Source organism: Daphnia pulex, chromosome 9 (genome assembly GCF_021134715.1).
Source record: "Daphnia pulex isolate KAP4 chromosome 9, ASM2113471v1".
Taxonomy (NCBI): domain Eukaryota; kingdom Metazoa; phylum Arthropoda; class Branchiopoda; order Diplostraca; family Daphniidae; genus Daphnia; species Daphnia pulex.
The window spans coordinates 2,833,809-2,861,069 of NC_060025.1; the positions used below are offsets into that span (position 1 = coordinate 2,833,809).

The 27,261-nt window shown below is 39.5% G+C and overlaps 6 protein-coding genes across 17 annotated transcripts; 5 read left to right on the plus strand and 1 right to left on the minus strand.

The window, feature by feature from the left end:
• Nucleotides 1-354: 354 nt before the first annotated feature.
• LOC124202417 (protein mago nashi homolog) lies at nucleotides 355-1,196 on the minus strand. Its single transcript, XM_046598769.1, has 4 exons — nucleotides 1,009-1,196; nucleotides 874-932; nucleotides 622-815; nucleotides 355-562 (listed from the first exon to the last, which is right to left on the minus strand). Exons 1-4 carry the CDS (start codon nucleotides 1,097-1,099, stop codon nucleotides 463-465), a joined length of 444 nt encoding a protein of 147 aa, XP_046454725.1. The 5' UTR covers nucleotides 1,100-1,196; the 3' UTR covers nucleotides 355-462.
• Nucleotides 1,197-1,725: 529 nt separating this feature from the next.
• LOC124202908 (uncharacterized protein MCAP_0864-like) lies at nucleotides 1,726-3,090 on the plus strand. The gene has a single exon (XM_046599414.1). It carries the CDS (start codon nucleotides 1,726-1,728, stop codon nucleotides 3,088-3,090), a length of 1,365 nt encoding a protein of 454 aa, XP_046455370.1.
• Nucleotides 3,091-6,250: 3,160 nt separating this feature from the next.
• On the plus strand, nucleotides 6,251-13,521 carry LOC124201696 (axin-like). Of its 12 annotated transcripts, none has more exons than XM_046597864.1 (16): nucleotides 6,251-6,606; nucleotides 8,462-8,695; nucleotides 9,169-9,295; nucleotides 9,367-9,698; nucleotides 9,759-10,031; nucleotides 10,100-10,386; nucleotides 10,584-10,724; nucleotides 10,853-11,006; nucleotides 11,094-11,201; nucleotides 11,279-11,423; nucleotides 11,492-11,706; nucleotides 11,771-12,114; nucleotides 12,180-12,350; nucleotides 12,416-12,489; nucleotides 12,554-12,701; nucleotides 12,765-13,521. In XM_046597864.1, the coding sequence occupies exons 3-16, from the start codon at nucleotides 9,232-9,234 to the stop codon at nucleotides 12,889-12,891; spliced, it is 2,583 nt and encodes an 860-aa protein (XP_046453820.1). In that variant the 5' UTR covers nucleotides 6,251-6,606; nucleotides 8,462-8,695; nucleotides 9,169-9,231; the 3' UTR covers nucleotides 12,892-13,521. The 12 variants fall into 12 exon arrangements, with proteins under 12 accessions (XP_046453820.1, XP_046453816.1, XP_046453823.1 ...); XM_046597860.1 differs by having other exon boundaries at nucleotides 6,456-6,606; nucleotides 11,091-11,201; XM_046597867.1 differs by lacking the exon at nucleotides 6,251-6,606 and adding an exon at nucleotides 7,782-8,003 and having other exon boundaries at nucleotides 10,587-10,724.
• Nucleotides 13,522-16,614: 3,093 nt separating this feature from the next.
• LOC124202865 (nucleoporin Nup37-like) lies at nucleotides 16,615-18,230 on the plus strand. Its single transcript, XM_046599358.1, has 6 exons — nucleotides 16,615-16,970; nucleotides 17,064-17,243; nucleotides 17,305-17,458; nucleotides 17,529-17,757; nucleotides 17,845-18,001; nucleotides 18,073-18,230. The coding sequence occupies exons 1-6, from the start codon at nucleotides 16,821-16,823 to the stop codon at nucleotides 18,163-18,165; spliced, it is 963 nt and encodes a 320-aa protein (XP_046455314.1). The 5' UTR covers nucleotides 16,615-16,820; the 3' UTR covers nucleotides 18,166-18,230.
• Nucleotides 18,231-19,244: 1,014 nt separating this feature from the next.
• Nucleotides 19,245-24,441, plus strand: LOC124202859 (histone-lysine N-methyltransferase SETD1-like). The gene is made up of 18 exons (XM_046599351.1): nucleotides 19,245-19,398; nucleotides 19,520-19,777; nucleotides 19,846-19,938; nucleotides 20,001-20,178; nucleotides 20,244-20,918; nucleotides 20,984-21,380; nucleotides 21,445-21,533; nucleotides 21,596-21,840; nucleotides 21,906-21,989; nucleotides 22,055-22,150; nucleotides 22,213-22,413; nucleotides 22,482-22,808; nucleotides 22,882-23,073; nucleotides 23,150-23,374; nucleotides 23,450-23,602; nucleotides 23,674-23,781; nucleotides 23,852-24,001; nucleotides 24,064-24,441. The coding sequence occupies exons 2-18, from the start codon at nucleotides 19,574-19,576 to the stop codon at nucleotides 24,235-24,237; spliced, it is 3,591 nt and encodes a 1,196-aa protein (XP_046455307.1). The 5' UTR covers nucleotides 19,245-19,398; nucleotides 19,520-19,573; the 3' UTR covers nucleotides 24,238-24,441.
• Nucleotides 24,442-25,160: 719 nt separating this feature from the next.
• LOC124202864 (stress-activated protein kinase JNK-like) lies at nucleotides 25,161-27,260 on the plus strand. The gene is made up of 9 exons (XM_046599357.1): nucleotides 25,161-25,365; nucleotides 25,451-25,580; nucleotides 25,654-25,752; nucleotides 25,816-25,914; nucleotides 25,985-26,119; nucleotides 26,189-26,318; nucleotides 26,386-26,544; nucleotides 26,614-26,738; nucleotides 26,820-27,260. The coding sequence occupies exons 1-9, from the start codon at nucleotides 25,247-25,249 to the stop codon at nucleotides 26,958-26,960; spliced, it is 1,137 nt and encodes a 378-aa protein (XP_046455313.1). The 5' UTR covers nucleotides 25,161-25,246; the 3' UTR covers nucleotides 26,961-27,260.
• Nucleotide 27,261: the final 1 nt, after the last annotated feature.

Consider the following 27,261-nt stretch of genomic DNA (forward strand, 5'->3'; position numbering starts at 1 on the left):
ATTTACGCATTTACAAGAAATGCCATAAGCCAGTATCGCCAGGTCTCGTGCATTTGTTGCGTAAAATCGATCTTTCCTATTCGCAAGGACGTTTAACCGGTTTTTTAATCATATTCATTCTACATTCTAGCGAGGTCCCGTAATGTAGATATCTCGAACAAGATAGCTCATGAAAAATCTATAAACAACGGCTTTCATCCTCCAGGGTTTCTATTGATAACATTACACACCCAAATTAACACCCTTCTGTTGTCAAAAATCAGTATCCTTCACTTTTCATTTTTGTCTGATTATAAAAAGAATATATGTTCATGAATACACTACACTTTGTCATGTTTGAGTACTAAAACAAAATTCTTCAAGAAATCCTTTTTTATTACTTGGACAAAAAAAAATCATACACCATATGGGATAGTTAGATGGAAAATTGACATTTGACAATACACATCACAGTCAAAATCTTTAAATGGGTTTGATCTTGAAGTGGAGACCAATGAGAGAGAACACGAGACACTTCAAATCCTGGACCAGATAGTAAAATGCACGTAATCCATCAGCATCTCTGTAAAATATTAAGGGAAATTAAACTAATTTACTGGTTTCAAAATAATATAGATTTACTTTGATTGATTGACATCTACAAGGGAGCCAATCTTTGATGTTGAGAATGAAATGTGTTCATCTCCCATGACAATTTCAAGCTCTTGTCTTCCAACACGATCAGGAGTTGGCCACAGGGAATCATCTTCTTGAAGAATTTCAGAGTCTTCGATAACTCGTTTCAACTCATTCAAAACACTTTGATGAACATATGCCTAAAGAAAGAAATCAAATGTTGCAGATCTTGATAAACATATATCTTGTTGAAATTACCTCTTTTCTGATCATGGTGTCATTTTTATAATTGGAATTATTGGCGTATCTCAGTTTGCCTAAAAAGAAATTAGGACGACCCGGTATTTAGTGAAAGGTGCAAATGTGACATCAAATAACATGATATTTAGTTACCATCAGGCCTAAATTCAAACTCGAGAAACTCGTGGCCGAATTTTCCCTTGTGCCCAACATAATATCGTAAATAAAACTCGCTTTTCGGCATTTTGTGTAATAAATTACGATTTGTAAATTTCAGTGAAACAACCCACGCTACTCGCTTGTGTTCTACTGCTGGTTACCCCCTCTCCAAAACAAGCCGAAACATTCATCCCTAAACACATTTTACAATGTCGTTCGCTTTGCAGTGTAAAAAACCATGGTGGTTTAAACCGGGTTTTAACTCAAATTTAATAAATATACTTGGTAATTTGACGATTTGACTAATTTACCGAATAAATTTCATCGACGAATTCAAGTTTAGACAAGTTATTTAGTTTGCAAATTTACCGCCCAGGCGCTCTGTCGCATTTTCAAACCAGGCAAACCGTAATCTCGACTTTTCTCGAGCACAATGCTGAGTTTTAAAATGGAAAAAAAGAGTTGATAGTTATTTTCAATCAACTTCACACTAATTGAATAACATGCGCAAATTTATAAACTATGATTTAAGTTCAGTACGAATGTTAAAAAGAAAAAACCTAATAAGAGGTGAAAGAAAAAGAAGGAAAAAACAGCCCTGCATAAGTAATGATTCCCATGGCAGGTTATATAAAGCCCAAGTCAACGCCAACAGATAATAAGACTGCTTAGTAGTTTTGGTTTACAAAAGTTTTCAGCAGATATTTCGAGATGGGTCTTTTATTGGAAATCGTTGTGATTTGGGTTTGGGTGAAATATTTTACCGAAAAATCTTCTCCTAGTACCAAAAATCAGCATTCATCAGCTGAATACCCAAACAGCGTCGATGTTGAACCGGAAGTTTGTCAAGACACCAGACAGCGGCTCACAGTGGATTCGGAAATGCTAACAACAACCAGCATTCCCGATGAGCAATTCCAAACAGAGGAGAATGGCAAGTTGAAAAGAGACAATGAACGTTTGGCAAATCAAGTTATCCAACTGAAACTTGAACTTTCCACGTTGAGCTCAGAACATGACGAGGTACGTGACGAGCTAATTTCTACCAGGTGTGAACTGTATGCCAAAAATCGAGACATCACCAACTTCGAGAAAACCATCTCGCACCTGAAGAACAACCAATCAGCACTGAATGTCGACGACGTTGATGATTTTAATCCTGCCAACACCAAGTCCGCACTAGCACAGAACAACGTGATACTAGTCCCGGAACAGGAGGATAAGTCGACTCAAACCGTGGATGTGCAACTTCCTACGACGGTCGTTGATAACAGGATTGAGGAACTTGAAGATCAGTACAAAAAGATATGCGCTCATAATACATCTATGCAACGAAAGATGAGAGGGTTCCACGCTGCCCGTAATATTCTTCAAAGCGCAAACGAAAAGCTTGTCCTCCAACTAGACAGCAAAGCAAAAGAACTTGAGGAAGAAAAAGCCTTGTCAAAGAAGAAAATCCAGGAGTTAGAAAGCGACCACCAGGAAAGCGTCGGAAAAATTCGACAATACTACCAAACTTTGCTTAACAACAGAAACTGCAAAAACAATGAACTTGAAGAAATTATCTCAGAGTTGTACTCTATAATTGATGAATGCGAAGAAAACCACCGCACTGAGATGGAAGAAATGGATACGAGGTATTCAAAAGTAATCGATGAACAAAACGAACACTTGATGCAGCTGGAGTCTAGGGTTGCCGAGTTGACACAGAAAAACTGCGAATTGAACGACACTGTGGACGAACTAGAGCTCAGCTCTTACGCGCTACCAGATTACTACAAGATTCTGAACGTGAAAAGGACAGACACCGACGAAAAAATCATGAAGTCCTACAAAGAGAAAATTCTACAAGCCCATCCGGACAAGGTCAATCAGATACAAACAGATGATGTTGAAAAAGCGTTGATGAAGGCAAACCGACTAAGCCAGGCACTTAATCGTGCAAAGGACTTATTAATAGAACCGAGACTTCGGTACCAATACGACAGCTGGTTAGACATGACGGAGATCAAGAAAACAGAGAAGAAAATGTGGGATTATAAAGCGTTTGAAGAACGGAAACGTTACAGGAATTAAAGCCGCCCTTATGTTTAATCTTCGATTTTCTTTGGATGAGTTGCAGTTGATTTGGTTTTTGTTTTTTTGTGTTTTTTTACCGAAGTTAAGTAATGTTAGAAGCTGAATGTCAGTCTTGCGATTGATATTTGTTGATTTGTGATGACGCTCCCTCCTCGTAACAATCCGGAAGGGAATGGTGGGTGAACCTGTCAATGGAGTTGGTGTGTCGCTGTTGTGCGTGGGGACTTCTGAATATACTTTGAACTGCACAAGATGATTTGTCATTGGGAAGTACGAAAGTGCTTACACAATACAACTCCTCTAACAGTCAGAGAAGTAGGTTGTCCTCACCCTACATGTCAGTGTAACATTTGACTACCTTGACAGGGGGTTTAATTACCCTTAAATGAGTCCACCAATTCTTTACGGTAAGTTACGATGGAGACAGCCGAGCAAGTTGACCATTATCGATTGTAGGGCTGGTTCAGTTTCTTTCATTATTAGCTTCGGTTTTTTAATTTTTTTTTCATTCGTTCTTTTTCTCAATAAATCGGGTTCTGTCCCATATATAATCTCAATCGTGTTGTTTGACCTTTTCTTATTCCTCATCATTTATGGTAGTATGTACTTAAATTCGATGGTATGTGCTATTCATAATTTTCTGGGGGGTTTAATATTACCCTTTTTAAATGAGTCTATCACACTTCTTGACCTGTTCTTGACGTGCGTTTACGGTGGAGATGGCTGGCTGTGCAGCTTGGCAGCAGAAGTTGTCAGTTACTTCTCTTGTTTCCTCATCAAGCTTCTGGACACGGGGATTGTACAACTATACAAACACCGCCCATTACCAGTTTGACTGAAGAAGGCTATAGATTTTAAAAAAAGGATATTTCAACGATTTCAATCTGCCATTTTTGATTACATCCTCACTTAAGTTCCTCCCTTGATTTTAAAATTTTTGGTAAACAGTGGCAGATTTAAGGTGTTGCCATATTTTTAAAAATTAACCTGAGAGTCCCAAAGTTAATTTATCACGATATTTCTCTTATGCATAATGACTTGGTCGTGAACGCGGTCTGACCGATGACTTAAGAGACGCGCCATCTAATGTCGCCCACCCTTCCAAAACTAAAGCTGACGGTTAACATTCACACTAGGTACAATGGTACATTTGTGTTTACTTAAACAAAGGCTCCCTGACTTGCGCAAATCTTCTATCTTTGTTTTTATTTATTTTGAAAGAAATTTGAGTGGCGATCATCTTCCCTGTCTCATTGTCACATAAATTATATTTTTAATTTTTTTAAAATAAAATATTGTGAGGACAGCGCCATTTTATCGAATGGTGGAAGGGACAGTTTCGTCTAGGACATATGTAGAATCACTATCGGGAAATTGATTCACCAAAGAGGTGACGTCTTTTATTTGCGGAAAGAAATCCGGTCCAACGAACATTATATTATTTGTACAAGATTCCATTTCTGTATTTCAAAATCTTGAACCGTGATCTTAGCCGGGTTCTGATGCGTAAAACACGGTAAAAAGTTTTCATATGAGAAAAAGATAAAGAAAGGTTAAATTTCGTCACTTCACAAAGATATTATAGATATTCGGTTATACCGGTTCGATGTCAAATCGAAACATTGGTCAACAGCAGCTACTGCGAAACAAATGTTCTTTCACCTTTAGCATACTATATACACACGTTTATCTAATGTCACGAAATAGATTTGTCTACCTGTCTTGCTCAAAACGGTCGGTAACATCATACGGGTCTGTCTCACTAACAAAGTAATCACTATAGTATACCTCAATCGGAACAAATACATAACGATGAATGAATTGAGCAAGCTCATAATTATCGCCTTGAAACACTTTGCGTGATTCCACCCCCTTTGTGTGTAATACGATTTCCCGCAAAGAAAATCATATAATCTATTCAAACTGATAATGAGATTTGGCTGCACCTGCGTGCACCCATCAGGAGAAAGCCCGAAAACTCATTGCTCAAAATTCATTCATAATATACTACTCATCCGCAATAGTTATTGATCCGGAACTGGTCAATAATTCAAAGGTCTTGCGCGGGGGACAAATAGCAAAGTCCGTATTATTTCGCAACATATGTTTTCCGATCAATGTGTGTCGATTCAGCCGATCTAAGCGTTTTTTTTTTATTTATTATAATTTTTCCATATCGTGTGACGTAAGCAAAGGTTTTCAAAACCGAGTCCAAAGTTGGACCGCTAGACGTCCTCCTAGTTATCCTTGTGTACGTACTTCATGGCCAAAGGCTTTAGTGAAGATTTCAAAGTGTCGATGATTTATTATAAAAGGCGGCAGATATCGTAAAAGTGTTTCACTCTTGAACCCACACGAAGCTACAGGCGATTAAAAGATTTGGAATCTGTTTGAAAAAAGAAAGGGATAAACAAAAAAATTGTTTTTCAAAAGGGAAAAATCTTCATTTCAATGTGACTTGGCAGTTTTACGGGGCAGGATTTGATGACTTGATGTACACATCTACCGTTATATTACGGTGTTTGAAGAAGAAGTAAATAATACTATATCCTCTCTCGTCATTTAAACCATTCGAAACTTAATCTGGAGAGAGTGTCAATCAAAATGAAATCAATTCTCTCTTGAGCTCTTAAGATTGCGTAGATTTATTCTTGTGTGTGACTCATATATCAAGACATGGACGACATTTATAGGCCGGAATTAAACGCGAATCAATCCATCTTTTATCGCCAGTAATCTCGATGACTCAAATTCTTTATTTTTTCCCTAATGAAAGTCGATGATAAAATCTGGCGTTGCTAGCGCATTAATGAACATAAAAGACCCCCTCTTTTTCTTATAAAATAATAAATTCCAAATAATAATAATAATAATAATAATAATACTCGTTGTTTGTATACAACGGATGCACTATATATCCATGGCGCATCAGTATTAATGACTAGCGCCGCCAAGATGTCGCGTTCTTTTCTTTCATTTAAGATTTTCTTATCTTGGAGTAGCGCGGCTCTTTTTCTCTTTCCTCTTTACCCCAAAAGTTAAAAAAGAAACCGCCGCGCTCGCGCGCCAGTGTGTAATCTGATTTCCCCGTGTCTGTATGTGTGTGTGTGTATGTGTGTAGGAGAGATAATTCCCAATGAAGCTGCTGCTGCACAGTTAGACTGCCCAGGGTCCGCTGAGTGATCATCATCATCGTGCGAGACAAATGAGTGCGACCAATAGACCAAACCGCCGCCGCCGCCACTTTTTAAAATTTTGAGCGCAGATAAAAGCCTCAAAATGTGGCAAGACCTTTAACTCGCGGTATAAATATCAGATCCATCTTTATTTTTTTTCCTACCCGAATGACACAGATATCTGGTGGGGGTATAAGAAAGGAGTTGGTCGGCGAGGTGTTTAGACGTGTCCGCGGTGAAGTGCAATTGTTGTTGTTGTTGTTCATCCATCATCTTTTGGTCCAACGGTGGAACTAATTTGCCGACTTCAGCAGCAGCAGCTTCGATTTGATTCCAGGTAGGTAGATATATTTTGAGAACATCCATCTTTTATTATAATATACTATATAAGATGCAATTGAGTCGGATGCAAATTGATCCGGGACATCCATCAACTTGGCTGTCGGCGGAAGTGGCCTCCTCCTCCTCCTTTTGGGCGGCCGCCGCCGTTTGATAATTTCGCCGCGCGGCAGCAGACAACAATTCCCACCATCCTATCCTAATAATAATAAGAAAAAGAGCTGATCTATATTTACGATGCTGCGGCATTTTGTTGGCTTGAATCCATCTGCTGCTGGTCGCGTAATCGACCAAGAGTCACTTTACCTTGACACGTCGTCGGCAATGGAATTTCGTTTTTTTTTCCCCGGACAACACATTCTCTCCAGCATTTTGAAGAAAGAGATAGATGACATCAACATCTCGAACCCCGCAAGCCAGCATGCTGCTGGTTAAAAGCCTTTTTTTTTATTTTTCTATTTTTTAACTTGAAATATACTCAAAAAAGAGCCGCGGGTCAATAGAAGAAAGGCCGCCGCCGCCGCCACCGCCGCCTTCCTTTTTTTAACACATAGTCTTGATTATCGCGCGGCTTGTTTTTTCTTCTTGGCCCGACGTGAAGACCTTGAGTGTGTGGTGGCTACCGCCGAAGAAGAATACCCTCTCTAGTCCTATGAAAATGTATGTAACCACCATTAAGGGCAATCATCAGAGTAGGTACAAGACCGACATGATGTCTTGATGGCACACAACGAATCCAGGTGAGGGCAAAACGCCAGGAGGCGTAGATCGACCTGGCTGGATTGATCTAGCTTTTAACTTTGACGTGATATTATATATACAACTCAATCGCTTTTTAGAAAATATATATATAAATACAGCAGAGGCGACATTTCCACAGAAGGAAGGAATTTGAGTTACATGAACCCGCTCCAAGGCTTCCCCCCTTTTCTTCTTTTTTGGGTGTTATTTGTTCGGTACACTTTGATGCCCTTTCATGGAAGCATTATGCAGGCAACACTCGAGATGTATGCATAAGATTATTGCCAATGTAAAAAAAAGTAAAGATCATTAGGCGATTTTTGTGAAAGAATGTCGGCACCTGCAAAGTCATGGCGAAAAGCTGAAGAAAAAGAAAGAAAGAATAAAGGAACTTGTGAGGAAGAAGAATGTCTTGGCGAATCGATTTCTAGCCAACTATCGATATATAGACATCGGGTGTACGTTTCTCGATACGATATAGGGGGAATGGGAACTGAGTTGTTTGGAGTTGAGCAGAAGCCGTCCGTCTTTTTTTCGAGTTTCATTTATTTCATTTTTTTGTGTTTTCTGTTTCTTTCCCTGAGTTGTGGCCCGTTGTTGACACGACGGCCGAAATTAATCTGAAAAAATTCGAGTGAAAATTCGATGGAAAAGGTAAATTAAGAGGAGAAACAGAAATCTGACAGAGTGATGCCCCTAGGTTATGCCCCTACTGCATACACATCTGAAAAAGTGACAATGGGCAAGCGATGGGTTTACCTAGACTCGCGTGCCCAGTGATTATTTGCAATCTAGGCAACTCCATTTACCACTCAGACTTATTGAATGTGATGGAAAATGAAATGCAAGTCTTGACTACGGGGAGGCATCACTCTTTTGTCAGGATTGTGAGCAGAGTCTGTATTGATCGACCTGGTGAGAGCTTTTGTAGTGAGTGGGGAGAACTCGGAGAGCAATTTCACTCTTCTCTCCCTTCTCATTTGTAATCCAGGGGCTCTCATCCAGTTTTTTCCAGCTGTCAAATATTGTGAACATTTGAGTAGTGGAAAACACAATAGCTTCTGCTTATGGTTAACAAACTGGTCGATAACTCTTGTACTCTTGTATTACAGGATTTCATCCAGAACCCGTGACAACAATTGGACCACTCATGTGAAGATATCGGGCCTCATTAAGGACTGAAGAGATCGACCCAATAGTTGCAACCCCCACAGACCGTCCAATTATGTTGATGCAGTAGTGATTCGTCGCAGTGTGCCTTATTCATAGCGTGCCTCATAGAAGAAACCAACTCCTCCTTCGCTTCACCCCTCTTATTTCACCAGTCTGGAACTAGATGCTGCCTGGTAAGCAACCTCCGTTTTTTCCATCTCTATTGTAGTCCATTTTTTCCTATTGTTATCTTGCACTCACCAAAAAATGAAAAATCTCCCTACTCATTGTTACGTTGTCAGATTATATTTCGCGCTCCAACGATTCCAATCAATGCTTACCCACCAAAAACTTGCAGTTATTTCTTTTTTTGCTTTCTGATGGTGAGGAGGGGGGCTAGAAGAGGAGGGGGGGGCTGGTGGGCGGAAGAGTGGGTCTTCCAAAGCCGGATATGGGATCTGGGAACGAATTTCTCTGGATGGATTCTCTACACACAGTTGCTGTGGCAGCAGAGTTTAGTTTATTTTGTGAAATTGCCAACTTCGGTTCAGTAGAAGAGTCCAATGTTGATGTTTTTGCTCTAACCAGTGACATCAAGTTGTGATTCGAGTTTCTGGCCATGTTAAAATGTGTGCTAACCATTTCGTTGCATCTCTTTCGTGTCCAGGTGATGCTGCTCCTGTTTTATTTATCGTCCGTTGACTACAACGAACTTGTACAGTGTTAAGTGATGAATGGAGGTGGATCTGTGATTCGTTTTTCGGAATCTGCTCCTCGACCCCCTGTCTTCCCAGGTATGATCCAACTGGTCGCCTTTGTGTGTGCTTATTACATTCATTCTAATGTTGTTGCGTTTTTAATTCAGGTGAAGAAAATGTGCCGTCAAGTCAGGTGAAGATGGATCCATGGGCTTCACGGTTCGGAAGGCGGGGCCCGTCGCATCCTTCGACGCTGTCGCCCTCCAAAGGTTCATCACCCGTCCTGACGCCTCGCAGACATGGCCAGTCGATGGACGAGAACGACTTGGCTCGCCGCTACGAACCGGCTGAAGGATCGGCCTCCACGTCTCCACCCTTGGTCGAAACGCCGCCCTATTTGCGATGGGCTGAAAATCTTCATTTCCTCCTGACCGATCCCGACGGCGTCGAACTCTTTGAAAAATATCTCGAACAGGAAAATTGTTCTCATTTACTCAAAGTATGTCCCCATCAACTGCAATTTCTTTTTCGTATTTTTCACTCATTTTTTGTTTTGCAGTTTTGGTTTGCCTGCGAAGGCCTCAAACGAAACTGGGCAGAAGATCCCGAAAAAGCTGTCCAAATCATCCAAGTCATTTACAAAAAGTACATCCGGCTCAAAAGGGTCAATGTGTCGGAACTGAATCGGCGTGAGATTAACGACCGAGTGGCCAACAAAGCTACCCTTGACGCGCATATCTTTGACGAAGCGCAAAAGGATGTCGAAGATCTTATCCGCAGCTCAGTTTACGTCAACTTCCTAAATTCGGACGTCTATTTATCTTACATTCAAGTAAAGAGTCGATCACTTTCATCGCTTTGACATCTATCTCATTTTACGTCCTCTTATAAATTATCTAGTCTATGCAAAATGGCATCCCGGATTCGCCTCGAAGCGGCCGGAGTCAAGGAGGAGGTTCAGACATCACCGCCAAATCTTCCGTCGCCCCTGATCTCGCCGGAACGGGCGCTTCAGATGATCGAGGACCTCACCTAGGGCCATTGCCTACTTTGCACGAAGATTCTGAATTCTCTTATCCTGCCGTCGAGCTCAACAAGCCAATCCCACTGACGCATGACGCTCTCATGGCCACCAAGAATGTCCGGATGAACGTCGAATCCCGACCAGTAGGCGGCCTCTACCCAAGGTGAGTCATCGTTATAGAATGTCTTTGAAAAATTGCATGATCAATTTCTTTCTTTCTCATTTTTTATTTTTTTTTCAAACTTTTGCCTGAATTTTTATTTAATTGGAATGCCGTTATGATTCTTATTTCAATTCACTTATTATTTCGTTTTTTTTTTTCGGTTTCCGTTTTTTTCTTTACGTTTATTTACGGGGTAGTAGTCGAGTGCCCCACAACCCATATCACTCCGTGCACACAACCAGCTATTACGCGCCGTACAATCCCGTTTCACGCCAGGATTCCGAGATATCCTCTGATGCTCATACGGACGACACTCGCTCACTGACCGATGGTTCTGTGTAAGAATTTCGAATGAATGTTTCTTTATTTTTAGTTATATTTTTTAAATGTTTTAGAGCCTGCAAACAATTTTATTTCAGTAATTATTCGTTCAACATTAACTTGTAACAAACGTGTCGTTTTATAGCGATGGTTCTGTCCTGTTTTACCCGGCCAAGCCTAACCGGCACCAACTGCGCAAAGCTCGGCAAAAGATTTCAAACGACTGTATGAGAAATCGTGATCCGTCTATAAACCAGCCATTCATCCCGCGAACTCAGCGTCTTCCACCCAAAGAACAGGTTATACACCTCGACATTCATCACGACTGAATCAGGTTTTTTTTTTTAAATAAAAAGGGAATGTTTTTTCTTGTTTGGTCGCAGCAGGTGATGCCCAAGACGCCGCAAGAATTCGCCGCTGAGCTCATCCAAAAGTTGGAAGCCGTTAAACGAGATCGGGAATCTGAAGAAAAGTTGCTCCGGATTGTCGCTGAGGTTGGTGGCATTTTCCCACGTTTTCTCTTTAAACAGCCAAAGTGCATTTTAAGCAAAAACTATTTGTTTTCATACAGAGGGATAGTGAAGCCAGTGGATTGGATGAGCCATGCCCGCAAGGCGCCCGCTTCAAACCCGGATCTGAATGCTCAGCTCGTGTTTTGGCAGAAGCACTGTCCAAAATCGCTTCTTCAAATGAAGCCGACACACAATCGATTCTCGGTAATGTGCACGATTTGATCTGTTGTGAAGTTCTATCTTAATCGAGTGGAATATTATTATTTTTACAGATAACCACGTCCAAAGAATCTGGGCAGATCAGACGCCATTGCGATCACCCGGTGCACCTTCACCTCGGCCGTGGTCTCCAGAGAACCGGCGTCGATTGCCACCGAATTCTGTGGCTATTCCAACGAAAACCAGTGGGCCACCAATAATGAGCTCTTCTGCATATGGACCCGGCTATTTCCAACGCTCCTCAGCCCATCATCGGCGAAAAGACAAGGTAAATGTCTATTCAATTCTAATTCTTCGTGAACTGGGACTTTACGGAATATTTTAATTTTCAGGATATCGAAAAGGGTTCGACCTACTCAGCAGACTCGGGTGCGATTCTCGATCAAGGTGACAGCGGAAGAGAAAATCGAGCTCACTTTTCCAAGTCGCAATCAATTCCTGATACGCGCCGGATTGGTATGACGTCCTCTCTTGGGGGAGCTAGCAGTGCCATCGGCAGCAAGAAATCAGAATACGATCGTGTCCATGACAGTGGTCTTTGCCTCCATACGGACCCTAATCCTGGAACACTAATGGCACCGCCTTCACAGCCACCCAAGGAAAAAGTGCTCCACTGGATCAGCACCAATGACAAATGGCAAGAAGCTGATAGAGATCCGTCTTCCAGCAAGCACAGGTAATTGTTTAATCAACTCAGGCCTAATCGGGTGGATCTCTAACAATTTCTTTTTTGATGGTTAGGTCGCGTCCACCGAGTTCGACTTCACCCATTTCTTCCAGAAGGAGTCGGCAACACAAGTCCGCTTACGGGACTTCGAGGTCGGAATCGCTGGAACGAGCTGGAGCTTCCGCCGGTCATTTAACGCAAAGTGAAGACGATATGGCTAGAAATCGTCCTCCAACCAAGCCAAAGTAAGTTTAATAAAACGAAAACTAAATTCACTTATTTGATTCATTTATTGATCCAATCATTCTAGACCTAGCGTATCACAGCCAACTTCCACTCACTCGACAACGATGAAGAAACCAGCAAGTAGTGGAGCTCTCTCAGGTAAACAAGGAACAATTCAGCAGCGTTGGTTGTTCGCCCCCACTCATTCCATTTTGATTCACAGGTGAAGGAAGCTCAGCCCCAACAGAATGCACTGTTGTGACGTTCACTTTTGGAGATGAGCCCGTGCCCTACCGCAGCCGGATACCTGGACGAACTGTCACGCTCAAGCAATTCAAAGAAATTTGTGTGCCCAAAAAAGGAAACTACAAGTAAGGAAGACTCTTAATTATTTTTCACAAAGCTTTGTACTCTAATCATCTTTTGTTAATTAGGTACTACTTTAAGACGAATTGCGAGGACGACGTAGCGATGGCAGTCAATCAGGAGGTTATTGACGACTCTGAGATTCTACCACTCTGGGAAGACAAAGTGCTGGGTATCGTCAAGCTTGTCGATTAGAATTGATGATGTTATGGAAAAGATATTGTCTTGAAAACTTTACAAAAAAAAACTCTTTAAAATGAACCTGAGTTTATGTTGCAGCTTAACATTACCCTCCTTCAAAATCTTCAGCCCTGTCTTTTATTTTGTATGATGTCAGTTCTATTTTTGTCATTGTCGTTTTTCATCGATTCACGCGTTGTTTTTTCTCTTAACTCCTGTCTTTTGATAGAAATCGAGTTTCTTTTATTTCTTTTCTCTTTTATTTTGAGAAGCGTGCAACAATCGTGTCGTAGTAATTTACCCTTTTTCCAGCATGAATGAATATTTGTTTAATTGTCGCGCTGAGACTTCTTTCTTCCCTCCTGCATTTCCTTTTTATACTTTGTCTGGGCCAAAAAAAAAACTAATTTAAGAAAAAAAAATGTTGGAAGATTTGCCTTAGCCAGAATATTTTTTTTTTAACTTCGCAATCGTCTGATTTGTACACATCCATCGAGTATTCTCTGAAAGATAAGGAATGACATGTGTTCAACTCCGATTCCTCGTCTACCACTATCTCCATCCCGCCCAAATAAAACCGCCACTTCATCTGAAGCATTACTAATACGCAAACGTTTCATTACAATTTTATGAAATTGTTTTGTATAACTGTGGACATTCATTTCGACATCCAACTTGGTTTCATTATAAGTCGGGGTTTTTTATGTTTTTTGTGAAGCTATACTTGGCAGTTAAGAATTTCAAGCCAAACGACTTTTCAAATTTTCATTTGAAACGAAAGTAATCATAATTATTCACATTTTCACTTGCCATTTTTAAAGATAAATCTCATTTTGGGCGGGAATTTAAGCAAGAACTAAGTAGAAACCAATGCGATGCTAGCGACATCTAACTACAATCGAAGTGCTTGATTTGTCTATTTTCTTTTATGGGAAAAAGAAATAGTCAGATCACATGCGTTAGCAAAATATCCAAAGGACTGTTTGTCATTTTTATTTCATTAAAAAATCACGATAGCATATCAATAGTCTGCCAATGGCCGTAATAGACTAAGACTGTGACATCTCGGAGTCACTTGTATTCTATAGCTGTCGCTGTGTTAGAACTTATAAAATTAATTAATATATAAGTATTTACCATACTAGACCATCACGGAATTTCCGGCAAAATTACTACCAATATGACTAATTTAATGTTGGCATGTGGAAACGAACCAACGACGAAAGGACCGAGACGGACCTGATGTTGTTGCTACGCCGTTTCATTAGATTCTCCGATTCTCCCTGATGAACGCAGCAGCACACACACACACAAAGGAGGCAGTGAGGCACTATAGGGACGATACTATAGGGACGATTATTGGTCGGGAAAGAAAATGTCGTTAAAAAAACATGATATTATTATTTTTAAAAAATTCCTCTTTGTGAACTTTGTTTCGACATGCAAATCGTATTGATTAGCACATCACTGCATACGTACAAGTCTAGTTATACACGAATATCACGTGTTCCTATTGCTATGCTTCCATCACTACAGTTCTTCTTTACTTTGTATTTATATTTAACGTTCGATTTAGAGAGTAATTAACTTCTTCCCAGATTGTTGCGCTGAATGGTTCGACGAGTAACTATTCTGGTATGGCTAGCTCAGCCGCCCGTGGTGGTAGCCACGTCGTCTGCCGCCCCAGAACAGTCACTAGAAGCCCTAAGACGTGCTGCAAGTTTTGGGATAGTTAATTTACCTTAGTTGACTCCAAAATCAATGTGTAGTTATAGGTTGCGCCTGATGTAAATTTCAATGGTGTTTAGGGAATTAGTCGAACTAAGCTTGCACCTTTGATATAGGTTATGATAACATTCTAATGCCCTGTTCTTATTCATCAAGATGCGATAAAATATGCTCACTTTTCAATAAAATGATCATTCATTAATAAGGCGCAAATTCAGTCTATATTAATACAAAATCCGTTGTCAATTTTTTCTTGTCTTGACGCAGAAGATACACAGGAGAGAGAAAGGAAGGAGGATGAGCATTTCCCCAGCAGACGGCAAGCCGACCCGAGTGTAGTCCTAAAACTTTCAGTTTAATAGTTTATTTTATCAGAGTTCTCCGATAACTGGCTTAAAAGAAGAAGAAGAATCTAATCAGTAGAGGGAATAGGGAACGCGGGCCAGTTCAGCCAAAAAGCCTCGTACATCACACACGAGATTAATTTCTAGACGGCCAGTAAAGTTGCATATATAGTCAATTGCGTCATTAAAAGGAAAAAAAAAAAACAAATCGAATTTTATATTTTTTCGAAGCCAAACGGAACAATGGGCACGTCTGCATTTTAACTATAGAAAAATCATCAAAGATGATATTAATGAACCCAGTTGATTTTTCTTTTTTCCTTTCGCTCTCTTGTGTGTAATTTCAATCAAGCGCAAAACTCACAACTTTGGTTGGTGTTGTAATATATGGCCACTATAACTCTGCACTCTGTGAACTTGTAGATTTTTTTTTACCCCCCTTCCGCCAGCACTTTGGATTGGTATAAAATGTTGCGCAAGAATAAAATTTTCTTTTTTCTTGGATTTTTCCGGTACGTGAAATAATTTAGGCGACCCCACATCAGAGTGCGTCATTTATATCTTTTCGAGACGCCTTATTTATATTTTGTACTTGGGCAGCAGCTTTTATTTCTTCTTTGAGAAAATGGTGATGTCGGAAAAGAGATTATAATGATGATGAAGCTCCGGATGAGCTTACCGCGCCCGAAATCCATTGGCACTTTCCATTTGATTAATGGCGCAGCGGCATCGGCGGCCCACACACACACGCGCGACTATTTGCTTCATATATCGCGCATCACGTGTGTCCATTAAGGAAAGAAAAAAGATGAATCGAAATATATTTCCCTCGTGTCACGCAAACAGAAATTCAATCGATCTGCGGGATTATCTAATGATTCGGTTAAATGGTAAATTATACTGGGTTATATATTTTCGTTTATTTATAAGGAAGTGTTTTCATTGAAAACACTCGACAAAAATTACATCTTGCATCTGTAACAGACGCAAGACATCTCGTGATAGGAGTTCGAGATTCGATAGATCTCCGCACCAATAATTATAATTATTTAGGGTAATTATAATTATCACACAGATAACTTGTAATTTGTATTTTATGCAACACGGCTCTATAAGTACGGATTTCTTTATAAACTTAGCTAACACCTGAAGCATCACTGAAGTGCGATTTACATAAAAACTACTCGATTTTTTAAATGTTAAGAAATAGTTTATGACGCGCAATTATTTCTTACATAAAGTTCATTTATGAATATCTGCTTTAGTTTACTCGTGTTGTAGTTGTAACACGACGATAAGGCAAATTGCGTAGGTGAGGTTTCCTCGATTATGGGTAAAAACCCTTGCGGATATTGTCTATTATGAGACACAAATGGCGGAACATTTGTGGGGGAGGGGGTGATTCTTTCTTTTTGTCTGTAATCTGTAAAACAGAAATAATATGTTTGATAAATTCCCATATTCGGAAAATTGTGTTCTGCCATTAGTCAAGTTGCTATTAAAAATCTTAGCATGACAGACACATTCTTCTTTTTTGTCCGATATACTCACTGGTAGCGAGGTAATTTAATAACCTATAGCTGTGCGTTAAGAAAAACCATGGAATAACTGACTAATTTTCAGATTGATAAATTTTACTTTTATTGCTTTTATCGCTTTTATCGGCTTTTATAAAACCAGAGTTGATAATTTGATAAAGCGGTTGCAAAAAAAGGCTACTGGCAACAAAGCGACATGAGGGATTGAAATTCGGCAACGTAACTTGGCAGACGTAATTTGTTTTTACAAACCACGAAGCACGAACCACAATCAGAAAACCGATTTGAATTTGTAAAAAGATTTTTAAGTAAAAAAGCCATCATAAAAAAAGAAATGGGCTCTCTTTCCAGACCGTTTCATTCAGTTGGCTTGGGAGATGAAGAGATTTTCTGTCTTTCATTTTCACCATACGAGTGGTCCAAAAATTTCCTAGCAATCGGAACGGAAAATAAGGTGGTCGTTGCCAACGTTCAAAATGAAAACGTAAGCACATTTTGTATTGTCAAAACCTGTCATTACCTACTTGATACATCGTTATGTATCTATTGTTTTACTAATTGCTTTTGTTATCGTCAGGATGAGATTCAGTTCAATGTGATTCGTGAATTTCATCATTTTTGCCCAGTTGTTTCCTTGAGTTGGAGTGCACTCTCATCCAGTGATACAGTTCCTAAAGTCTGCAAATTTGCCACAGCAGGCATTGATGGGAAAATTCGGATTTATACAAGTGATCTTGCTCAATCAGAAAATGTTTTGGTAACAGGTTTAGCATACTTTGAAAGTCTTTTAAAAATAAAAATCAACATTATCTTTATAGGAATTGAGTGGACATGCTGACAATGTCAATTCAATAGCATTTCAACCAGACATCAATGAAAAATTCTTGATCTCTACTTCTGATGATTTTACTTGTAAAATTTGGTCTACAGAGACTGGAGATCTTTTAAAAACAATTCCTCTTCAATCTTCAGGTGATTTATAAATGAGATGTAAAAATGACAAAAATAACACTGTAGGATTAAAATTGGAAACCTTATGTAGGAATGGCCGTTAGATTCAATCCTTCGGAGCCCAGTAAATTCTTAGTGATGGAAAAGTCTGGCGTTACAAGAATCTTCAGTACTTTAAATTTTTCTCCAGTAACTTCTTTGAGCAACAACTTTAGCTGTCAAGACCCGGCTCTTGATGCTGATTGGTCGTCCTGCAATCCCACTCATATTGCGACATCATTAGGAGGTCGAATTCAAAATTGGGATTTAGAGGCATTAAGGTATACTATTATTCTTTACAAATGACATTACTTGAAAGCTGTCGACCATGGCAGATTGTTATTTGATTTCTTGGTTTAAAAAAAAAGGCTTCCAGAAGACACTACAACAGTTTCTTGTGAAATGGTCCGAAAAGTACGCTTTCATTCTACCATCGATACATTGATTGCCGTTCTTGGATCACCAGGCCCTGTTGTGACCGTACTCCGTTCATTAGGACCAGTAATGATAACGGATTCGTTAATGGTAAACTTAGCGTAGCAAATTTTTTTTTAACGTTGAATTTTCATAATAATATGTACTCCATTTAAATTTAGGCTGCCAGCGATCTAAGTTGGCATTATTCTTTACCCCTTCTTGCTGTAGCAAACGATCGATCTGTACGATTTTGGAAATTGCTACTAAAATAATCCCTTATTGTAAATTAATTTTGATTTCTGAATGCTGATCAAATAAAATTCTGAGCTCAACCAAACTTTAACTAACAATTCTCTTGGTAAACATATTTTGTTAAAACTTTTATTGAAAATTCCACTTATTAAGTTATGGTAATTCTTTTCTGTTGTTATATAACATAGGTCCTTAGTAATGACATGCCAATTAACAAACCTAAACAACTTTGACAAAAACATTTATACTTTCTCATATTAAATGATCAAATCCAATATAAGCCCTACTTCTTAAATTTAATATCCTGGAGAAATCATTTGTCACTATGGAATTTTTAAGCATATACATGCATTGAATTCAAAGATTTTTTAAATGATTCCATTAAAATTATATATATTATTAAGTTTTAACAGGAAATTTAACATAAATTTTGTTTGAAGAAACAATATGTTAGCAGGTTATAGCTTGCTGGTAAAGTGGTAACCTAAGTTCCTAATCTAGGCCCTTAATTGCCATAATTACCAGAACGCCAATACGTCTGTTTTTATTGGTCAGCAAATGCTGTTTGGATAAGTTTTCATTTTCTATTAAACTTGAGATCTAATTAAAAGAAAAAGTCAGGAGTCAAAACAATGTTTGTTTTCAAACCCATATCGCAGACTGCCGTTTAGCATGACCTTCGTTTACAAAGGGTTTTCTAAAAAGCGTAACGCAGAGTTCAAAAATGTGGAATGTCGATGATGCGAACCGGCGAGTCGCGAGCAAAAACGCGAGCAATGAAAAATAAGTAGAATAACAAACGAAATGAATGATGAAATTCAACACTAACCAAATGTAGGCAAATATCTAAATCCGATTAAAGTCAATGCACACAATATCAGTCCCAATAAATTCAGTAACTTCCATCTGCTGTACAGTAGGCTGTAGGCTTTTACAATTTAAGTTTTTATAAATATAAATATGCAAATATTTAAGCAACGATAAATGTTTTCAGTATCTTATGCTTTTACTAATATACGTTTTCAGGTTGTCACAATTTGACTCACAATTTAACTGTTTCCTTTCGACTTTTCGAGAGGGGAAAACTTCAAAAGCAGTTCCGCATCACCATTTTGCATTTCCGTATTTGCGTTCCACGAGTCTCTTTTGCGTTTTAGGAAGTCCTTTTTACAAATGGCGAACGTGGATGAGTGTTGAATGTTTGGGGACGTGTTTTGGATTTTTAGTGTTGTCATTTATCATGTACCTCTAAGGTACTTATTTATAATTGTATATTTTAATTTGATTTGATTCACGAGTCATCGTAGAATCATTTAGTAGTAAAAAGTAAATTTTTACTAATTATAAATTTTTTAAATTTTATTGTGCTGTCAGAAACGGTTCGTCTGAAAGCCGTCTTGGTTTGATTTCAAACAACCAACACAAACCATGAATCCGGCAAAGCAGAAAAACTGGAAACTCCTTACAGATCCACTTATAATAAAAGGAGCAGTGAAGCTCTTCCGATATGAAGGGCAAGTTCAAGGAGATCCCACCTACCCTGTAGTTCATGTTCGTGATCCACGTTCACAAATACAAAGGCTTATTTGGTCCAGGCCTGAAGTTCTTGATCTTCCTGTGCCAAGATTCAGGGTACCAATTTCATAAAATTTCTAATTTTGTGTATGTGTAATGTTTACTGATTCATTTTCAATTAACAGATAGATGCAGAGTATATAGGAGACCCACCTTCAGTTGAAGTAACAATATGCAATGTCAATGATAACATTGATAAAGTTTTTCTTGGAGATCTGGTATGTCTTAATATAGTGTTTTAATAGCTGTGCATATTTAAAATATCTTTTGTCGTCTGTAGGTGAAAAAACATGGTCCATTTGAGGAACTTACGATATTTTACCATCCTAAAAACAATAAACATTTAGGTTTGGCTAGAGTTGTATTTGAAAATGTAAAAAATGCTAAATCTTGTGTAGAAAAACTCAATCAAACCTCAGTTATGGGAAGACCTTTGCAAGTGTTTCTTGATCCATTTGGTAATTCACCAGCACTAGTGTCATTTTTTTCTATTGGCTGACAAATATTTCAATTACATTTTTAGGTGCGGAGTGCAAAAAACAGTATGAATCGTTAACTGCAGAGAAAAAGCCTGAAGTTAAACCCGAAATAAAAAAAACTGAACCCAAACCTAACGAGGAGCTCAAAGAAACAGTTATTCCGATTCCTCCGCCAGTGGTGCAAAGGGAGAACAGCAACAGTCAGCAGCAAAACACCAACAATCTTGAAACAGAGGAGCACTATTTTAATTCCAACGGCCATGTCGGCGTCGGTGTCGATGGGCCATTCAGTTTTCCACCACCAGCCTTTTCTGTTCCACCACCTTCTACTGATTTCTATGGAGGATGGCATCAACAGTTTTGGAACACGCCTGCTCCCTCTTGGGTGACACAACCGCCTCCCGAGGCAGCCCTTGTCAACAGTAATCACGAAGAAGAGAAGAAGGATGAAGAACCACTTGTTTTGGATTTGGATTCCCGAATTGAGCTACTCTTGAAGGGGAAGATTTCAGCCGCATTGAACACACCTGCTTTTCTGCAACTTCAGTTAGATGGAAGCAGTAATTCAGGTTCTTCGCGAAGTAGCAGTCGAGCAGCTGATCACGATAAAAATGTTGATCCGTGCGCCAGTCCACCTCTTTCGCCACCTCCTTCTCCCTTCCTCTCTCAAGAAATCTATTTGGAGCATTACAAAGCTGCACACCCAGAGCCCCCACAAGGTATGTGCTCTTAAAGTTTACCGTTATCTACGTAAACATTTTTCTAATGGATTTTTTCCCCTCAGCCATCCGATTGAGTGGAGAGATACTTAATGACGAAATGAGCTTATCCAGTTTAAGCTCTGGAGATGAAAAAATTTTCAACTCTGATGGAACAAAAATTGAAATCGACGACCAAAACGCAGCAGCTCCGTCATTCTCATCTCAATTCTTTCCACCACCTCCCAACTACTCGGCTAATGATCCTTACTTCGCATGGCGGGGTATGTATGGGAATGCATACGCTCAGCCCTCCGCTTTCGCCTCGGGAACAAATAATCCTGCTTACCCCAATTTCAATTATCCCCCGCCAAATGGGTATCCTCCTTACGCCGATGCATCTCAACCGTCTTCAGCCCCTCCTACGCAAAGCTCTGCTTTACCCGAACAAAGCACCGAGGATCCTCATGCTGCAACTATCGAGTAAGTGTTTTTAGCTTTCAAATTGTTAAGAGACTCCCTTTCTACAAATATTTGTTTTTAACAGGGGAGTCGTGGATCGAATAGTGGCGGAATTGAAACAAATTTTGAAAAAAGATTTCAATCGACGAATGGTTGAGGGAACGGCATTTAAAGGTAAACTTCAGTTTGACAATATTTTACAATCGTTTAACCTGACTCTTGTTCGTGTTCAATAGCATTTGAAAATTGGTGGGATGAGCAAAGTAAACAGGAAGCCAAGGGACCTGCAACGAAATCTATTTCTCTGGGCTCATCAGCATCAGTGCTTCCGCAACCCGTCCAGCCATTAACGCAAACTAGCGAACAACAACCACAGGCCGCCGCCGCTAAGAAAGTGGGTTTCGGGTTTGAAGGTCTCAACTTAGGTTTTGGATTAGGTTTAGGACTCAGGGCTTCCATGCCTAAGCTTCCTTCATTCAGGGTATGTAAACAACATAAATGGTATTTGTCGCTTAGACGCTACAATTAACAAATTAATTTCCACAGAGGAAAATCAGACCACCTTCACCACCACCTATGGATGATGATTCTCGAAGGAGATTGCACGATTCCGACGATGAATCTAGAGACGTAAATTGAACTTTGTTAACCTTATTTATTTGCTGTCCTTTTAATTTCGTTTGAATTGCTTACAGAACCGGAACGATAGACGATACGGTCAAAGAGGTCGTGGTTCTTTGCGCTCCTTGTATAGTAGTAGTAGCAGCAGTAGTAGTAGCAGCGAAGATGAAGTAAGTTGAACAATTTTTTGCGTAGTTGATCACAGTTAATTTTAAACTTATAAATATTCCAGGATCTTGATGATAGAAGACGAAAGCGGAATCGACGGCAACGAGGAAGTGTGTCATTTTCTTCATCATCGTCTAGCTCCGAAGATCGATCCCATTCGGATTCCGATTCCATTTCCGGAGCCGAAAGTATTAGTGAGGGAAGTCTACCTGATTCACCCCGTCCACTGACGAATAAAGTGAGCCGGAAAGAAATCAACTTAGAGGTGAATTTGATTTCTTTCTTTTCAACGTTGTAAATCCTTTTACTTACGTGTGTGTTTTTTTTAAACAGTTGGAGGAAGTATCTCCAGATAGGCCACCAACTCCCGGTACGCCTGATATTCGCGAAGAACCCGAGGATCGTTTGATTCACCTTATCGATCAGGTCAAAGAGAAAGAAGATAGTGACAGTTCGGCATCTTCGACGGCGTCTTTTGTTTACAAGGATCATTGCTATTCATTACCTCCCAAAGAGGAGCCTCCAGACGCTAAAGGCTCTTCCGCCTCTCCATCGCCTATTCGTGTGGATCATCTGTACAATAAGGTGAAATTGGAGAAGCCTCCCAAAATCTCGAGCAAGCTCAAAAATGCCGAACCACTCAAAAAGAAGCAACCAAAGGTAAAGTATTCTTGTATTGTATCAACAGTCATTTCGATTTAGTTTTCTAACCATCTTTTTTGATTAAATGTAGGCGGAGGTTAAACGCGTTCGTGAATCAACGACACCAGACCCAGTCTTACCTATTAGAAAGACTTTCCCGCAGCGTGATATGATGGAAGAAATGGCATACTTTTACGAATTTCTGGCCAAGGGAATTGACGCAGAAGACATTTCTTATTTTCATAAGAGCTACGAGACACTTCTCTCTCAAGACGCTTTACAGGTTCCATCGACTATTGATCTCCTCCTTTTAAATCGAGTTTCGCGTCAAACTTTGTTTCTTTTTTTTTTTCGTACAGACTCAGGGCTATTGGCTTAACGATACGCATTGGGTTGACTATGACCCTACGGAGTTGGATCCATCGCCATCGAAGCGCAAGCGAAAAGAAGAACCCCGGCCTCACAAGTCTGGCTCAGCACGAACTGAGGGATACTATAAACTTGACAGCAAGGAGAAAGCTAAGCACAAGTCACATTTCGCTCGATGCGTCACTGAAGACTCGCGTTTGGCCGAATCCAATGTCGTAAGGCTCTTCTTGAAATAACTTTCCTTCCCTCAACCAATTTCTCATCTCTTTTTTTTGTACTCTTTCCTTTAGTCCTCTGTACGAGCAGCTGGGCTGGGTCCTACAGATACGGGTATTAACAAGGGACAAGCTCTTTCGCGTGAAGCGCGATCGAATCAACGAAGATTGCTCACAGCTTTCGGCTTAGAAAACGATTCTGATCTCCTGAAATTCAATCAGCTTAAGGTAACATGCCACTTAACATTTTTAAAATCACAAGTACTAAATTGTTGGATTGTTTTTGTCGCGATCTTTAGTTTCGTGGGGCTAAACTCAAGTTTGGCAAGTCTTCAATTCACGACTGGGGACTGTTTGCCGTGGAATCGATTGCTGCTGATGAAATGGTCATTGAATATGTTGGACAGGTAAATTTAATACTTTTACTATTTTGAGGGAATCACAGTTAAATTAAATATGAACTGGTGATTCTTGCAGGTGGTGCGGCCCGTGTTGGCAGATTTACGAGAGACTCAATACGAAGCTGTTGGAATTGGATCTTCGTACTTGTTTCGCGTTGATTTGGAGTACATCATTGACGCTACGAAATGCGGCAATCTGGCCCGCTTCATCAATCACTCTTGCAATGTGAGTTTAGTTTTTATTTATTTTGATTTCAATTTCTTTAACGAAATTGTTTCGTTAACCAGCCAAATTGCTATGCCCGAGTCATCACGATCGAAAGCCAGAAAAAAATTGTGATCTATTCCAAACAGCCGATTGGTGTTGGGGAAGAAATCACGTATGATTACAAGTTCCCTATTGAAGAGGACAAAATCATTTGCCTGTGTGGCTCGAGCCAATGCCGTGGTACTTTGAACTGAGCCAAGAAGACCGAAGACGGTCTCTGCCAACGGAGGTGTTCCATTGAAACGGACTTTGTACAAATTTCGTTATTTCGATTTACGATTCCTTGCTTTCTACTTCTGTTTATCTTATTTGTCCATTATTTCAGTGCGTTGAATAGTTTCGCCTTACTCACGAATTGGAATATGTAAAAAAAAAACTGAAAATGATAGAAAAATGAATTAGTTTCATTTTACTTTAAATGATGGTAAGCAATTGTGTTCGTGCAGACGTGGATTAGTATGTTTATGGTTCTAGAAATTTACAGTCCGAAGATTCGGATAGCTTGTAAACGGAAAATAGCAGAAATAAGTTCAGACCGTGATTCGACGATGATTTTCGACAACAAATCTAAAATTATAATTAATGTTTTAATTAATGCCCGATTTTTTAAAATATTTATTTTAAAATATTGCCTAAAGCGTTATTATCGGATGGGGTGAAAGAGAGGTTCATTGTTCAAGGATATAACCACCATTTCATTGGGAATGGTTGAGGTTACTAGTAGTTTTGTAGCGAGGTCGCGCCTACCCCCTCCAGACTCTGGGAGAAAGTTCTCGGAAAAGCTACTTTTAAAAAATGTATCTATTTAACAAAATTTTCACACATCGAATATAAAAAGTCAATCAAGGCCCTTCGAAAAAGAGAAATAAGTAAAAAAAAGTAGTTGATATAGGTGTTCAAACCTTGAAAACAACTTTCCACCAATAACGTGACTGGATCATTCTTGTGGGGCAATAGCCCGAAATGTTATTGGCCATCAGAATTTGAAGGACAATAGATTTTCTATTAATGGGAGGTTACTAGCTTTAGGGGAAGGTGGGTACAACTTTTATAAGGTAAAAATGGAATAGTTCAGGTAGAAACACCCCCCACTTTCTTGTATTTAACAATTCCAGGGGTCAGTACTCAGTTGCAAGTTACTCGTTCATCCTGACAGTCGCTACAGTGGGATATCTGACATCTTCATAGGAATCACGGGCTCAAATGGCTTCACGATTAGACAATCAGTTCTACACTGAAGAGTTTGGTGCTACCAAGTTTACAATCCCTCGGAGATATCAAAGTCTGAAAGCCATTGGCTCCGGAGCCCAGGGAATCGTCTGGTACTGTTATTATCCTTATTTCTTTTTTTAATATTTCTTAAATGATATTGGAGTTTCTTAACCATATATCTTGAATGACTGGTAGTGCCGCCTTGGACACAGTTACAGGACAGCATGTTGCCATCAAGAAGTTGAGTAGACCATTTCAAAATGACACTCACGCTAAGAGAGCTTATCGTGAAATAAAACTAATGAAAATGGTTAACCACAAAAATGTATGTTTGATATTTTTCCAGTTTCTAAAAAAAGAGATTTCACTTTATGCTGTAATATTTTTTATTTCCACAGGTCATAGGTTTGCTCGATGCTTTCACGCCGCAAACGTCATTAAGCGAGTTTTCTGATGTCTATTTGATAATGGAGTTTATGGATGCCAGTCTTTGCCAGGTTTCTTTTTATTTTAATTTCTGTGTTCGAGCGTCAGCTCAATACTTTATTTCTTTATAACAGGTTATTCAGATGGATTTAGGTCACGAGAGAATGTCGTACCTGCTTTATCAGATGCTTTGCGGAATCAAACATCTTCATCTTGCGGGAATTATTCACCGAGTAATGATTTATGTTTTCTTATATGCCATTTGTTGAAGGAAATTTTAACATCACTTTTGATTGTCCCAAGGATTTGAAACCCAGCAATATCGTCGTGAAATCAGACTGCACATTGAAAATTCTCGACTTCGGATTGGCAAGAACAGCGGGAACGAATTTTATGATGACCCCTTATGTCGTTACCCGATATTATCGCGCACCAGAAGTAAAGAAATCGCATCGATCTTGGCAAAATTTATTTTCAAGTTTCTTTCTGTCTGTTCTTTGTTTTTAGGTAATTCTTAGTATGAGCTACAAAGAAAATGTTGACTTGTGGTCTGTTGGCTGCATCATGGGTGAAATGATCCGTGGTAGTTATCTTTTTCCTGGCACTGATCATATCGATCAGTGGAACAAGATTATCGGTAGCCTACCTTTGTTTTTAATTCATCAATACCGAGCAAGCCGCAATAATTTTTTTCCATTTCTCAGAAATACTAGGAACTCCGAATGCAGAATTTATGAAGCGCTTACAGCCTTCTGTCCGCAACTACGTCGAAAACAGGCCCAAATATCCGGGCTGCGACTTTGAAAAGCTTTTTCCGGATGGACTTTTTCCTTCTGAATCATCAGAACAGTGTAGAATCAAAGGTAATTCTCTGCGGGCAAACAATTTTTCGTTCAAATTTACTGAATCTTTGCACCCCTTGACGTTTTAAGCTAGCCAAGCACGCGATCTGCTCCGTAAGATGCTTGTAGTCGACCCCGAGAAGCGCATTTCGGTCGATGAAGCCTTACTGCATCCGTACATTAGTGTTTGGTACGAAGATGGCGAAGTCAATGCAGTAAGTTGTTCCTCTCTTTAAAAAAAATGTACTTTGGAGACTTAATGCAATTAATTGGCTAATATAAAACAATCTATTTAGCCCGCCCCTGCTCCGTACGATCACTCGGTAGAAGATCGTGAGCACACAGTGGATCAGTGGAAAGATCTTATCTTCAAGGAGCTTATTGAGTATGAAACCGCCAACTCAAATTATGCACCCGACATTCACCAGGATGAATAAGATGATTAAATTCGTCCTATTTATAAATTATTTTTCTATACTATCAACTTGCTTTTCATCTTCTGTTCTTATTGTTGCACCACGGGAAAAAGTGTTTGATCCTGTTTGATGATCCTACTCTTTCTTGCGACTCTTGTTCTAGTCCCCACTGCTTCCTCGTCAACCTTCTATCTCCCATCTTATACTTGTTGTATGAAAGGAAACTCGCGCTTTTCATCCAACATGCTGACTGTTTCCATAACATTTTACATCCTGACAGTCTTTTTCTCGTACCTTGTAAATAAATTTACAAAACCACGAT